General features: G+C 41.9%; 1 protein-coding gene across 1 annotated transcript in view; it reads left to right on the forward strand.

Annotated features, from left to right (window-relative positions):
• The window catches only part of GMPS (guanine monophosphate synthase), a 1355954-nt gene that overhangs the window by 622131 nt on the left and 718223 nt on the right, over nucleotides 1-15600 (forward strand). The window contains exon 7 of the mRNA XM_044070497.1: nucleotides 5346-5511. Within this exon, the coding sequence (XP_043926432.1) occupies nucleotides 5346-5511 (166 nt within the window). The remainder of the gene's footprint in view (nucleotides 1-5345; nucleotides 5512-15600) is intronic.

Raw genomic sequence — 15600 nt, forward strand, 5'->3', positions numbered from 1 at the left:
CTTCCATAGGTTTCAGATGGTCGAATCTTGTAGCTGACCCTTCAGCTGTTTCCTTGGTCTCAGGCAAGCTTTCTAAGCTAATGCCAAATGCTAATGCCCTAAATTCAGGCAAGGAAAGGTGGGGAAGAAAGGTCTATATTACTACTACACTGACCTTCATTGTCACTAATTATCTGACCCAGATGACTGAATACTTCAGATCTATCCTTAATGTAAACAAAGCTGTGGTTGGTATGTCAGGCATAAAATCCATGCAACAAATTCTGTCCTTGGTAAAGCAGACCAATCAAGTGGCTAGATGCAGTATAAAGTGCAGCTATGATGCTGTTGAGGCCTCTTTCAGAACAGCTGCTACAGGTTCTGTCATTTGGAGATATGCCTGGTTATGCAACCAGCCCCTGCCAGAAGATTTCAAAGCTCAACCCCTAGGCTTACCCTTGACTGGGAAAGTTTGGACCGCAGGCAGTTAGCCTATTCAAAACCTTACTGAGACAAGATAAAACTATGAAGGTGTGCAGTTAAATCTTTCTTTCCTCTGTGCCCAGATACCAGGGGAATTACACAGCCAACCCCACATCTTAATTTAGAAGGGAAATTGAGCCTTCTTGAAAATGCAAAAAGGCACCCAGAAAAAGATTTCCTAAAAGGGACCCTAGATGTGGGAGGCATCCTTTCACAAATAAATGTCTGTCACTATCTTCCCAACCCCACCCCCTTGGTCCTACCCTTCGCCTTTCAAAAAGATACTCTCATTACAAATTGGGAAAAGATTACCACAGACAAGTGGGTACTCACAGTCATCAAAAAAGGTTACAGTATGTTCTGGAAATAGCTTCCTTCAAAGGCATTCCACCTCCTCTCCACAGCCAGTTAAATCTTCTCCCTCCCATCCTTTGGGAACTGCAGTCCCAAGACAGCACAGAACCAGTTCTTCCTCAATTTGTGGATTCTCCTCCAGACTATTCTGGTACCAAGAAATGGAGGACAAGTGGAGACCTAGTCTGAATCTTTCCCAAGTCCAGCACCTTCCTTAAGGCTTCCAATTTCAAAATGCTGTCTCTTCAGACTGTCCTTCCCTTTATCCTTCTGCAGGCCTTTCTAGTCTCCTTGGATCTGAAGAATGTTTACCTGCATAGCCCCATATTCCCGTCTTGCAGGAAATTCCAGAGATTCTCTACTGGCTGAGCACATTTTCTGTGTACTGTTCTGCCTTTTGGGCTTCATAAAGTGGAAAGTCCCAGCTATAGCCTTTTGCAGGACTCTGGAAATACAGATATTTCCCTGCTTGGATGATCTGCTAATCCAGGCCTGTTTGGTTCAGGTGTTACTACAGACTCTCCACTTCACTCTCAACCTCCTCCTGCAATTGGGATTCACTGAGTTTCAAAAAACTCTTCCCTTTAACCTACTGAAGACCTAGATTTCTTGGGCTGCAGACTGGACACAAAAAACATGCAGGCCTTCTTGCCCCAGGAGAAGGTACAGAGCCTCCTTAACTTCTCTCCAAGCCTGTTCAGCAAGGGAGATTCTAAGAGCACTAGGATTCATTTCGGCAACCATAACAGTGCTTACTTTAGCCAGGTGGCATATGAGGAATATTCAGCGGTACCTGAAAAATATATGGTCTGAAATCCCCTAGTTCCACCCCTACAGAAACACAGATCTCCTACTTGTTTTTGGCCAAGGCAATAGTGGTTCCCCCTTCTCTGTCACTTAGCCAGGCAATCATTACAAGCTACCCTACAAAGTGGACCTAATCACACAACAGAAGGGCTCATTGCTTCATCCTAACCTGTCATCCTAAGCCTTTGGATGATAAGATTGTGATCCCTACCAAACACCAGTTTTTCAAAGGACATGCTTAGGGTTCTTCAGGAGGCAAGGAGACCCTTCACATAAAAATCATACATAACCAAATGGAAGAGATTTTTTTGTGTAGTGTTCCTTTTGTTACTTGCACAATGGCAAATCCTTGCCCTCCATCCCACAGGCTCACTCTACTAGAACAGTAGTCTCTTCTAGAGCTTTCTTTAAAGGGGTACATTCCAGATCCATCCTGGAAGCTGTTACCTGGTCTTCTGTGCATACTTTTACTAAACATTACTGAAATGATGCCTCTTCCAGGTCCAGAGCTGCCTCCATTAAGTCTGTTCAGGATTCTTAGACAGTTCTTACCATTCTCAGTTATCCTCCTTTTAGTTCTCTTAAGGTTTGTGAGTCATCCGTTTGTTTGGAATACTGCAACAGTGATTTTAGTCAGGACATGGTACATTTGTAGTATTCCTTCCCATTTTCTTGCCTTCATCATCTGCCTTGTTTGGTAGACCCTGGAGCCAGGGGGGCCCTCTTATTTCCTACTGTGCCCCTCCTAGCTGACTACTACTGTTCTCTCTCATATATCTTCAGGTTGCTGACTTGGTAATAGTCTGAAGATTTACACTCATACATCTGCTTATATACCCCTACGTTTGCGACCCGTGGTTGTATGCTAGGTGCATGTTTCTGGGAAAGGTTAGGTTTTGATACCGCGACCAAATGTCAGCAGTAACAACCCATCCGTTTGGAATACCAAAACGGTGATCAGTAGGACATTTACTGTTTTGGTAAGTTCTTGTAGAACTGCATATTCTGAAGGGGCTCCTACATTTGAAACCATCTTAGAGAAGGTTAACTTTGAGCCATCTACTTCTGCGTCCCCTTCAGCTTTCTCTCCTTTCAGACTGTCATCTTTCCTCTGCTAAAGAAATGTCTGAGCTACAAGTTCTTATGCACAAAGAAATCTCCATCTTCCACTAGGTAGGATCACTTTTTGTACCAACCCAAATTTCATATCCTAGGTGGTGACGGCATTATCACTAAACCATGAAGACTTGACACTGTCTCAGAATATTCTGTAACACTGCAATGTCCTTTTCTGGATCATCGGCAAATAAAGCCAGCATTTCTTGGTTATGTAATGGCTGTGTCCATGAATTTGTGAATTCCTTTTTCTCTTTGCTGATAGCTCTAAATGTAACGGGGATAACAAAAGGAAAAGACGGTATGCTTGCATGGTTCCTCTGTTCAAATGCAGTTTGTTGCAGAGAAACTGCCTCTTTGCCTCTGACACTTCGTACCCTCCTCATTAACCCTGTTCCATCGGAGAATGGAGATTCTGTCATTGACTCTTATCAAATGCTTTCTCTGCATCAAGGCCCATCAAAAGCAGTGGATTTTCTTACACTGTGATTCTCTCTTGGATCATCATTGTTAGTGTTGTCAAATGATTGCCTTCTCCTCCACAAAACATAGATTCCTGTCTGTCGATTTTGGCAATACCTTTGCCATTCGTAACTACTGTAGACGTAAACAATATATACTTGTGGTTTAAAGTTGAAATAGCTCTATATGAAGCTGGATCTGAGGGGTCTTAACACACACTGGATAATACAGCCACCATGTTTATTCCAAGTTGTTAGTATCCCACCCCCTTTTTGTTTAATATTGTTAAACACAACCCTTGATCTTTATCACTTTCTTACCTCTTAACTTCCACAGGAAGAGATTTGCATTTGTATTGACCCTGAAAATAACAAGAAAAAAAATGCAAAGTCTTCATTTAAAACACCAAAAACTTTTATGAAACATCTAGCCCTCGTCACTCATGGTGATTTTGTGTTACCAATAAATTCTTAAAAAAGGGATTTTAGACAGCTTTAACTTTTGCTTGCAGCTGATAAAGTGGTCTCAGCAGTGGAAGGCATTAAGCTCTTTTCAGTACTAGATGCTAAGTAGGGTTTCTGGAAGGTAAAGCTAGATTGAAGCAAGTTCCAAATTGTGTACATTTAATATGCCTTTAGGAAAGTAGAGATTCCTTATTCTTCCATTTGGTGTTCAGTCAAACCAAGATTTTTCCAAACAACTGTTACATGAGTAGTTAATGGCTTGGAAAGTGTTATATTTGATTGGTTGGGTGGTCATAAATGTGAGTGCATAGCAAGAAACTGTTGTAGCTTTCTGTGTGTATAGGTTAAGGCAACATAGTTTCAAGATAAATAAGAGTAAACAGAAACAACTGTGGCAAGTCTGAAGCGCAAGTAATACTTTGCCACTTTAATTCATGATTCTCCAAGATTACTACTTTTCTCATTCCCTTGGGATTTTTTTCAAGCACAACTGTTTATTTCTGAATGTCATAAAGATGATGATGATTAAAAGGTTAAAAATCATTCCAGGGGTGGGATGAAGGAAGTAGGCAAGGAGAACCATGAATTGAAGTGGTCGTTAAAATTGGAGGCAGTCATACCCCACCTATCAATGAAAAATTTTCAGTCTCAAGTTTATTAAACCTTAAAACAGTGAACCTTTGAGTATCTAGTAAGTTTTTATATCCATCTTAAATTTTTGTGGACAGGTTGTTTTTACAGACTTTTAGCTTTTGTATTCTGTTCTTTACTGCCAGTCATTTGATGTATTGAATTTCATTGAAGAATTCCCTAGTGACAAAAACGCTAAATCCTCAATAAAAGTATGCACTTTGGAACACAGGCATTGTAACATTTTGGTTCTGCTTTGATAGTGGAACTAGTCTAGTCCACCACGGAATCACTGTTGTCTCATTCATGTATGTATTACTAGTTCTTTTGGAAACACCTTTTTATTACAGATAATGTACGTTGTTATAATACAGATGCAGTATGATATTTTTTTTTCAAAAGCTTAAGTCATGTCAGAGTCAGGAAAAGGCATGAGCAGAAATATATAGTGAAAATGCATTGTACATTACTAGGAAGTTGATTGTAACACTTGATACAACTGTAGCTTGAACTGAAGCTTTGGATTAGTGCAGCATTTTTTTGCTTGGGAACTTGCTTCACTATTCCTGACTGACCGGAATTACTGCACATAATCCCAGCAGCTTTTTCAAAGACTTTGTTTAGGACATTTTTTTTTTTGTACTATGGACTGAACCCGTGAGACTTATTTTTTGATAGGGCACTAGACTGCAGTCTGTTGTTAATCTGTTTGATGCTAATATTATTTGCAAGCAGTTTTTTTGAGCCCTGTTGTAAGATGTACTAAGTGTCCCGAGCCCCGTGCCAATTGCAATTCGTTCACATGGTGATTTTATGCAAGGCCTTGCAGCTATCTTGTTCTTCATGCCGAAATGGGTACAGCATGAGAAACGTTATTTATTTTATTTACATGCTTGAAAACTTTCATATGTAGCTTGTTAAGCAGTGTCCTGTTGCTGCAAGGTTGTCTGGCTCTGTACTATTTTGACAGTTGCTGCTTGCAATTAACTTTTTTTTTTGTTCGGATTTACTGACTAACCTTATTTATTCACTTCTTTTTTAAATCCTTAGGTTCTTCTCAGTGGTGGAGTGGACTCCACAGTGTGTACTGCTCTGCTGAACAAAGCATTAGATCCAGAACAGGTTATAGCAGTACACATAGACAATGGTTTCATGAGAAAGAGAGAGAGTCAGTCTGTAGAAGAAGCCCTTCGGAAACTTGGAATTCAAGTTAAAGGTAGTCAGTATTGTCCTAATCATATGTTTGCTGGTTGTAAAATGGCTGCTAAAAGTTAACTGTTTAATGTTGGTTCTGTGGCTTTCCTTCTTAACAGACCCTACTGTGCACTTTCTTTTTGGTTGTAACTATTGTATGGTTATTTACAGTGAAAACTGTAGTATGTAACTATGCGTGTTCTTATTTATAGATATTTGTAGGCATAGCTCTGTTTATCTGTATATGTGTGTGAAACACAAACAAAAAACAAATACATGCATGCTTGTGTGCATTTCTCAGTGTGTATGCAGGTATCAAGAGTAATCATTCTGTACAACTTGTTTTCCTTTTTTGTTGCTTTGTTCTGTCTTAAGGAAAGTATGCACTACCTCAAGGTTGGAAAACTACATCTCCTTGATATATGTATAGAGAGATTATGTCCGATACAATACTAAATCCTTAAACCGATGGACTTGAAGTTAAAGTCTGTTAAATTGCCCATAGGCATGTTTGCATCCAGTAGTGGGATGGTGTCCTTTCCAGGATTAGTTTTTACCAAGATGCTCCTATGGCTTACCTATGAGGTTTAGACTCCTCACTGAATTAAGTTGGATAATTAGAAAATGAATTCATGAAAAAAATAATGAAACTTGAACTCTTGAAGTGATTAATGTAGCAGGTGTGAAAATCAGTACAGGCAGCATAAATTTATATTTTTATGTCATTGTTGAGGCCCTTAGGGACTTCTCCACCCCACTTCAGCCTTCTGCCCGTCATACCACATGTTCTCCATACTTTAGCACTCCAATTATAGTCCTCTTTCTGAATTTCATTTTAGAGCTGTTGCCAGTAATTTTCTCTTATCTCTGTACTAAGAAATTTCTGCCTAAATCTTCATCTACACTTGTTCCTCGGAAAAGCCTCAAACTTCATTCTCAGTCCAGTTCTCTACTTGTGATCTCTGGTCAGTGGAAAACTGCCATCATGTGAAGTTGTTCTGTCTCGCCGTTTATTCTTACAGATGGGCTCGGAGCCAATTCTTGGCTCCAAGTCGGCCTACTACAAAGCTCAAGGACTTCAGACAGCTCGAGGCCAAGTACCTATCCCATGATGCACCTATAGTTACCCCAGGTCTAGTTTGTCGCTGCAGTAGATCGGAGATTCCTCAGCGTAGCTCAGGCCAGTAAAAATTTATTATAAACTTTTTTTCTAATAACTTTGTTATTTCTACTTCTTATTTTTTAGCTTTAGCTTCTATAGTATTTAAATCTGTATAGAGTGTATTCCTTGGTGTGCCTTTTCATTTTTAGATATAGCTTTTGACCTTCGTTTTTTTCTAAAGGCCTTTATACTTAGTGTAGTTATATAGTTGTTGTGTGCCTTTGATAAGTGACATTTTTGTCATAGATTTTGATATTTAGAAGTACTTGGTTATCTACTTAAAGTGTGTGTGTGTGTGTGTGTGTGTGTGTGTGTGTGTGTGTGTGTGTTTAGAGTGACACTTGGTCACAGCATATTTAGCCCGTAGTTTTTGTCAGGGCTTATTTAAATAGTTTGGGTGTATCTTTATTATGTTGTAGTAGTTTTTCACTTGATACTATGTTGTTCATTATGGCTAACCAGGTTAGGGATAAACATCCTAAGTCAGGTTTCAAAAATTGTCCAAAATGTGGACAGAAAATGTCTGTTACAGATAGCCATATCAACTGTGTATACTGTTTGGGAGCCTTGCACCTTCAGGAAAGTTGCTCCATTTGTCATTCCTTCTCTTCTAGGGTCCTTCAGGAGAGAAAGAGAAAGCTAATTGCTAGAGGACTAGTCAAACAGTCATTTCAGGAAGCTTTGATTGATAAGGACAGGTCTAGTAAATCTTCAAAGTCTTCCAAGGCTTCTACTTCTTCGGAAGTTTAAAAAAAAAAAAAAAAAAAAAAACCATCGATGTCGGCTCCACAGCCCTCAGAGCCGAGCGTCTTGCGTTTTTCAGAGCCAGTCCCCAGTCCTGGAACCAGTATCTGAAGTGCCTAAATCACCACTCCTGCAATCAGTACCTCTGTCCATCCTTTCATCTCTGGCCTCGATAAGCCTTTCCGATTTGGATGTGGATCGGGTGGTGCAGAAGTTGTTACAGGCACTGGTGTTTGCCAAATTTTTATCGGGTCCAACCCAAACGGTTTCAGGACCGAAGACTGTTTTGCCATCTACTTCTTTTCCTCCTCCGAGCCATACCGGTCCTTTGGGGCCGGAGGAGTCGGACTTGATCGTTGAGCCTACGGAGCCGACGCCTGTTCCAGTGTCTTCGGTCCTGTTTACTTGGATGTCCTCGGTGCCGATCGAGGAGTCTAGGAGCCAACACTCTCCGGTCGGATCCAGGGAGGATAGTTGGACTGACTTGTCGATTCCGACTTTGCCTCTCGGGACTTGGGCTCGGATGAGCTCAGCTCTTACCTCTGCTTTAGAGCCCACTGTTCCAGTGCCAGGGGAATCGATGGTTTCCTCGGATTTATCGGCCTCTTCTCATCGGAGCAGGGGTACCTTCAAAGCCACGAGGAGAGTTATGACTCCTAAGAAATCTGCAACTTCAGGTCCAGCTACCTCCTTCCCAAAAATGCTTGTGTCCGCTTCTGCTTCATAGATTCTTTCTAAGTGTAGAGTCCCAGAGCCTCAGGAAGCCCCATTGGGTGGCCCCTGCACTTCCGAGACCTCACCAGAAGTTCCCACTGATGAGGTTCCCAGGAAGAGAATCTGTAAGAGGAAGCACTGTAGGAGTCTCTCACATCTGATACCGACTTGGATGAATCAGAAGGGTCCCCCTCTGAGGCTATCTCATTTGCTGAGATATTAGAAATCCTTAGGCAGAGGGGTGACTGGCTGTCCACCAACCCTACTGAAGACGAGTCGGTTCTCCTGAAGGCTTTCGGGTCTCAACCCTCCACCTCTTGGGTGTTTCTGCCCTTCGATGAGCTCATGGAGCTGGTCTCACAAAGGGAGTGCGAGTCTCTGGACACCATGGAACCTGCTCCCAGGAGGCCTAATAAATTTATTTCTGTCCCCCAGGAAAAGTCCTTTCTTACCATGGGAGTGCCAGTTGATGCCATGGTGGTGGCGTCAGCCACCAAAAAGGAGATTTCGGAAACTTTTTCCTCTATCCATCCTCCTAACAGAGATTCTGGGATTATGGATAGATACGGGAAGCGCACGTACAGTTCAACGACTTTTGCCCTCCGTTCACTGAACTATCTCACTCATTTTATGAGACTGAAAAGAGATTTCCTAAAAGAGCTTAGAGATACTCTTCAGGGTACAGTAGCTGCAGGAGCTTCAGACAAAGTTGCCTTCCTGCTTGCTACCCTCAGTTCCATAGTGAACTCGTCCATGTGCCTTATTTCATATGCAGCTGATGGAACGAGTGGGGCAGCGGGTACAGGAATTGCTCTTAGGAGACATTCCTGATGCGCCTTGTGTTCCTTTGCGGAGCCTTTAAGTCATCCTTGTCAACACCCCTATTGATGGCTCGTCCCTTTTCGGGCCTAAAGTTAAGGAAACTTTGACCAGATGGAACAGGAAGGAAAGACTCTGTCTGCCGTCGGAGTCTGTTTTTCCACCCCTACCAGACCCTACCCCAAGGGTCAAAGGGGAGGAAAGGTGTGGTTCCGAAAAGCCCAATGAGCCTTTCAGGACACACGTGGTGAACCCCCCTCCAGGGGCAGAGGAGAGGCCAATAATGGAAGGCGCCGCCCTCGTGTCAGAGGGGGTCCACAAAACCAGGGTGACAGAGAACAGTTCTTTGAGAAACCCTACCAGCGCTCCTGAAAGGAGGCCCAACTATCCTACTCTGGAGGCAGTCGGGGGTCGCTTATCTTTATAGCCAGACGCCTGGCTCAAAATAACAAATGACAACTGGGTACAAAGTATAGTTTCCAGAGGATATTTCATTCCTTTTGCCACACCCCCTCCAGTGACAAAAATCCGTGTTCCACCCAGTTACAGGGAAGAGGCAACAGTAGAGGTCCAAACGTTGTTAAGAAAAAGAGTCATCCAACCAGTCCCAGCAGACCAGATAAGATCCAGAAGATTCTTTTTAGTTCCAAAAAAGACGGGACTGGAGACCTCTTTTGGACCTCAGCAGACTAAACAAATCTGTAAAGAAAGAGAAGTTCTGCATGGTCAGGCTTCAGTCAATATTTCCCTTCTTAGGGAAAAACAATTGGATGTGCTCGATAGATCTCCAGGATGCATACTACCGTATAAAATGGCAAGACCATCTAGGGATCATCTGCGCTTCTGGCTGGGAGCCAATCATTACCAATTTCAGCCCTACCCTTTGGTCTCACTACAGCCCCTAGAGTGTTCACCAAAGGTATGTCAGTGGTCACGGCTCACCTGAGACGTTTAGGATTCCAGGTGTTTCCGTAGCTAGATGATTGGCTCCTCACCGCCACCACCAGGCATCAGCTTATACAAGCCAGGGACACCACTCTTTCTCTCTGCAGTCATCTGGGTATTACAATAAATTCAGAAAAATCAAATCTGCCTTGTTGCCAACGCAACATATCGTTTTTATCAGAGCAGAATTGGACACCACCACCACCACTTTGAGACTTCCAGCAGAAAGAGTCTTACTACTCCATCAGCAGGTTTGCAATATCATATCCAAAGACAAGGCTCAAGCAGCAGAAGTACTAAAATTGTTAGGCGCGATGGCAGCTGCAGTATTAGTGATACCGTTGGGTCGCATACACATCCGGATTCTGCAGTGGCTGTTATTCACTCAATGGTCTTACCAAGAACTTCCAATGTCTCATCTCATAATGATCACACACATGCAAAAAGGATCTTCAGTGGTGGTTGACCTCTCTTCACGCAACGATAGGTTGTCCTTTTGTTCTACCCCCACCAGCAGCCACAGTGACCACGGATGCTTCCCTGATAGGGTGGTGGGGGCATTTTCAGGGAAGAACAGCCCAAGGCACATGGACCGAACAGGAGACGCATCTGCATATCAGTGTCTTGGAGATAAGAGTGGTGCTTGTAGCGTTGCAGTACTTCCAGTATTCTCTTCCTCTGGGAACAATTGCGATTCAGATGGACAACATGTCAGTGGTCTGGTAGTTGAACAAACAAGGAGGAACCAGGTCCTACCCCCTTTGTCGCGAGGCCCTAAGAGTATGTTAGTGGGCTACATCCACCCAGCACTTTCTGTTAGCAATGCACATCCTGGGGAAATCCAACATGATAATAGACAAACTGAGCAGAGCAATTTTGTTGCCTCACGAGTGGTCCCTCAAGAAAGAAATAGCGGAGAGAATTTTCCACAGGTGAGGCCAGCCTTGCTGCAACCTTTTTGCCAACCACATGAACACGAAATGCAGAAGCTACTTTGCCCTGGTTCCCCCTCCGGGAGAAGCCCCAAGGGACGCACTCGTACACGATTGGCCTCCGGGTCTCCTCTATGCATTCCCATCAATTCCCTTTACTGCGGTGGTGGTGCTGCGGTAGCGTTATCGCCTAACAGTTATTCGTTGCCCGTTCGATTCTCAGAGCGTCTTGTGTGTGGCGACATGTGTGAACGGGCGTTCCTTCATTGAAGGTTGTGCGTTAGGCCCGGCAAGCCAGCACGTAAAACTCTACTGCCAGTCTTTAGCGGACCGGAGTTCCGCTGTGGCGACCCCTAACCGGGAAAAGCCGAAAGACACAAACAAACCCAAAGTATTACAGAAAGCAGATGCCCTGGGAAGGACTATCATTCTAATAGCCCCTCATTGGCCTCGTCACATTTGGTTCCCCTTCCTTCGACTTCATCAATTGGAAGACCCTTGGATTCTGGACCCATTTCCAGATATTCTGACGCATTAGTTGGGGGATCTTCATCCCTCTTTTCAGTCCCTGAAATTGGCAGCTTGGCTGCTCCAATTCCCAACATAGCCAGGTTCCATAACCTCTCTAATGAAACGCAGCAGATTCTGATATCTTTTCATAAATCCTCTACTAGGAAGCTATATCTTAGCAAATGGAAAAGATTTTTTATGTGGGCCTCTCAAAATAACATTGATCCCTACCAAGCCCCTATTGCCTCCATATTAGAGTTCTTGACAGTGCTTTTCAATAAAGGAGCTGCAGCAGCAACAGTTCGGGTTCCTCTTGCTGCTATCTCTAATTTTCACCTTGGCTTTGAAGGATTGAACATAATGTCACACAAACTATCCAGAGCCTTTCTCAAAGGGACGTTTCATCTCAGACCACCTGTGAAGTGCCCTTATACCCCTTGGAATCTAAATTTTATGCTTTCACACATTATTCTCCCACCTTTCAAACCAGCTTCCTCCTGCGATTTCAAATATTTGCCATGGAAGACCATATTTTTAGTAGCCATCACTTCTGCCCGTAGTGTCAGAGCTTCAGGCCTTGTCCATAAAGCCTCCTTATTTGATTTTCCATGCTGACAGAGTCTCCCGACAAACAAATCCTTCATTCTTGCCCAAAGTTTGTACTAAAACCAATCTGAACCAGATTATAGATTTGCCAGTGTTCTTCCCCAAACACACCAACAACTTAGAATATATGCTGCACAAGCTTGATGTTCATAGACAACTCAGGTTTTACTTGGCTAGTACTAATGAGTTCAGAAAATCAGAACAGCTTTTTGTTTCCTTTTCAGATTCCAGAAAAGGTATGCCAGTGGCAAAAACAACACTTGTCTAAATGGTTATCTGATTGTATCACATTTGTTTATTCAGCTGCTAATATGCCCTTACAACACAAAATTAAAGCTCATTCTACCAGAGCAGTGTCCACATCTTCTACCTTTTCTGCTAGGCTTCCTATAGACAACATTTGTGCAGCACGCACTTCGTCAAGACCTCATACCTTTATCACTCCTTGCAAAGTTGACAAGGCCTCCAGGGACAGGGCCTCCTTTGGGTCTACTATCCTAAAAAGCATACTCCCATGAGCCACCCGAGAAAGATGGTGCTTGGGACGCTACCCATCTGTAAGAATGAATGGTGAGATAAAACAATTTCACATAAAGAAGTTATGCACTCACCATAATGTTCCATGTGAGTTGTTCATCTCGCCTTCATTCTTACTTCCTACCCTCCTACCTCCTCCAGGGTTTTTCCAGGGCCGAGATACTAGATTCCTCCTGGTTGCTAAATACTTCTACAGCTTTCTCCTAAAGAGTGATAGAATGACACATGGTATTATTATACGCAGCAAACAAGATCTGAGGTAAATCCAGGTGCATCATGGGATAGGTACTTGGCCTGGAGCTGTCTGAAGACCTCGAGCTTTGTAGTAGGCTGACTAGGAGCCGATCCTCGGCTCTGAACCTATCTGTAAGAATGAAGACGAGATGAACAACTCACATGGAACGTTATGGTGAGTACATAACTTCTTTTTTATCACTTTCCCAAATGTTCCTGACTGTGATTTTTCCTCCCTTAGCATGCTTCCAACTGACCATCAGCTGCTTGCCTTCTGCTCAGATTTTTTTTTCTGTTTTGGTTCTGTGCCTGGTGACCATGACACTCAGCCTGTTCATTTCTGTACTAGGGACATACCTTCCACAGTATGGGGCAAGCCGTCTAGAAGAGGCAGCCATAAGGGTTCTTTGTGCCTCTGCTCATGCCTAGTCCTTTAGCTGCATTTATGCAGGGTATACACCTTTATTCTCTACCAATGTAGGCCTGGCTTGACCTCCAGACCAGGGCCCTAGAGTAACCTATGTTGATTGCTCTTTGTCAGGATACTACCTGATACATGCCGCCAGGTGCTTCTCATTTTAAGATAAGAGCAGTGGGGGCATTTATGCTTTAATCCATAACTCCGTCTCTTATGGTGGCAGGCTTGCTTATCTACACCACCAAGGGGACTGCTAGTGTTGCCCTATGTTCTCATGTTCATTGCTTCATACGAGAAGACAAAGGCTACCATCATGGCTTTGTGCACTGCAATACATATCCTTTTCAATACTGCTGCCTGTTTTATGTGCCTTGGAGTCGCTGCCCTTAGAAATGGAATAGCAGATGATCTTGCTGAGAATCACTGCACCCCCCCCCATATGGATTAGCCATAGCTACTCATTTCCTATCCTTCCCTTCCTGGCCTTTCCAGCACCTAAACAGCTACACAAACTGTGCCGCAGACCTGAGTTGGCTTCTGTTCAGATTGCTCCCAGTCTCCATGTCTGGTACTACCCCCATTTCCCACTAGTAGGGTAGCCTTCATGGAAGGAAAGGGGCAAGGGAGAGAATGGTTGTCTGATAAGTATCCTTCTGACAGAGGCCATCACAGACTGGGTTGAGAGAGGACCCTTCAGTTTGGGAGGACCCTTCTGAAAAATTACATGGAACTCTTCTTACTGCTTGGTGTGGGATGGATTTGAAGTGTTCTTAAGACACTCAGTCTTGCTGGCTGGATTCTGCTAAAATTCAAAGTCTGGTTATATTTGCATTCACAGTCTGTTGCATACAGAAACTTGCAGAATATACACTGATGAGAGAATATACTTTGCAGCATCAACTTTAGAGAGCAGTAACAAATAACTTTTTATAATAAACCAAACGGAACAACGTTGCAGCTTAAAGTACTGTTCCAACTTTACTTCTCATATAGTACAGATGATGTGAGAGATATAACATTTACCTTAGGACAAATGAGTCCCTACCATACCTCTAACATAACTGGATTTATACAGCTCTTTATATACACTTTTAGTCATGCATAAACATATACATTTCCTCTTGATATTCTATTTTGGAGAATTGCTCATCCTGTAGAAACAATACTAAGCTTCCTTGTTTAACAATGTCTTGTAAGAGACCAGCTTTTCTGACAGTGTGAACATCCTGTATTCTATTTGGAACTTTGTACAAGAACATCTGTTCTTTTGCCAATGCTAATAACAGTGTCCTGTTGTCAAACATGTCCTGTTTTCCATGCAGAAAAACATATTTTTGGGGAAACACATTGCCACAGTGTCATTGTCCATTCTTTAAAAGCAGATTTTGCATTTTTGCTCATGCATACATCCTGTTTTTAAGTCTGTAAGGGAAAATGTCCATTCAGCAGGTTCCTTATTTTCCAAGCCATGGTCATTTAGTATGACTGCTGATCACATATTACTAAACTCTGTTTCTGCATTTAAGCAAGCTTTTTCTTTCAGCATATTTACAACAGAATTAATTTCAGCCTTATATTCATAAAATCTAACAATTCCCTCTGTTTTTAAACATACTCAAAACATTTTATATAGAAAACACATTAAGAAACAAACCTATAGTCTTCTTTTGATACAAGTCAAAATGCAATTTTACATAGTTAATACAATGATATTAAGTATTACTACAAAACTGAATGTATTTAAAACTTTTTCTTTTGCAGACCATTCTGTGAAAATATTTTATCAATTATGAGCTGTGTCTGCTTTAATGTTATTTTTTTAACTTGATCAGTTTATTCTTTTGCAATCACAGAATTTAATTTATGACTTAGAACTGTTTCATTAACTCTTTGCAACTGTTGAATTAACTATAAGAGACAATAACTATGTGCTACTGCAAGCATTTATACACTGCTGAAAATATACAGTTTTAATGTCATTTTAACCATAACATTGTGGTCATGTCTTTGAACTGCCCATTAACATCTTGGTAAAGTACTGAACTGGGCTTAGATAATAAATATTTGAAAGCAATTATTTTACTGGGGTAAAACCAGTGATATTACAACTTGACAAATTACTTTTGAACTTATTACGATGTATCCTGTACAGTATGTATTTACACAGACTGTTTGCTATTTATGCATTTCAATTTAGTAGGTATCTTGGACCCATTGTTTTCTTTATATATGTTTTACAAAGACTATCATTTGTACTGAAATTTTCTACATTTGTACATACAAAGACTATAAAGTACATTTAGTCTAATCTTACAAATTTAATAACATTAATATTAAGCAAAATCTTGGAAAATGTTTGTCTCTTTAGAAATATCTAGTGGAATTGCCACCAAAGGCATATGTCCTGTTATTTTAAACTACATACTCAACAATTAAAAATATTCATGCTTTTTTATACCAACATTGTTTTGCCAAAAACATATTAAAAAT

This window comes from Protopterus annectens, chromosome 4.part1 (genome assembly GCF_019279795.1).
Source record: "Protopterus annectens isolate FY-2018-M chromosome 4.part1, PAN1.0, whole genome shotgun sequence".
Classification (NCBI taxonomy): Eukaryota; Metazoa; Chordata; order Ceratodontiformes; family Protopteridae; genus Protopterus; species Protopterus annectens.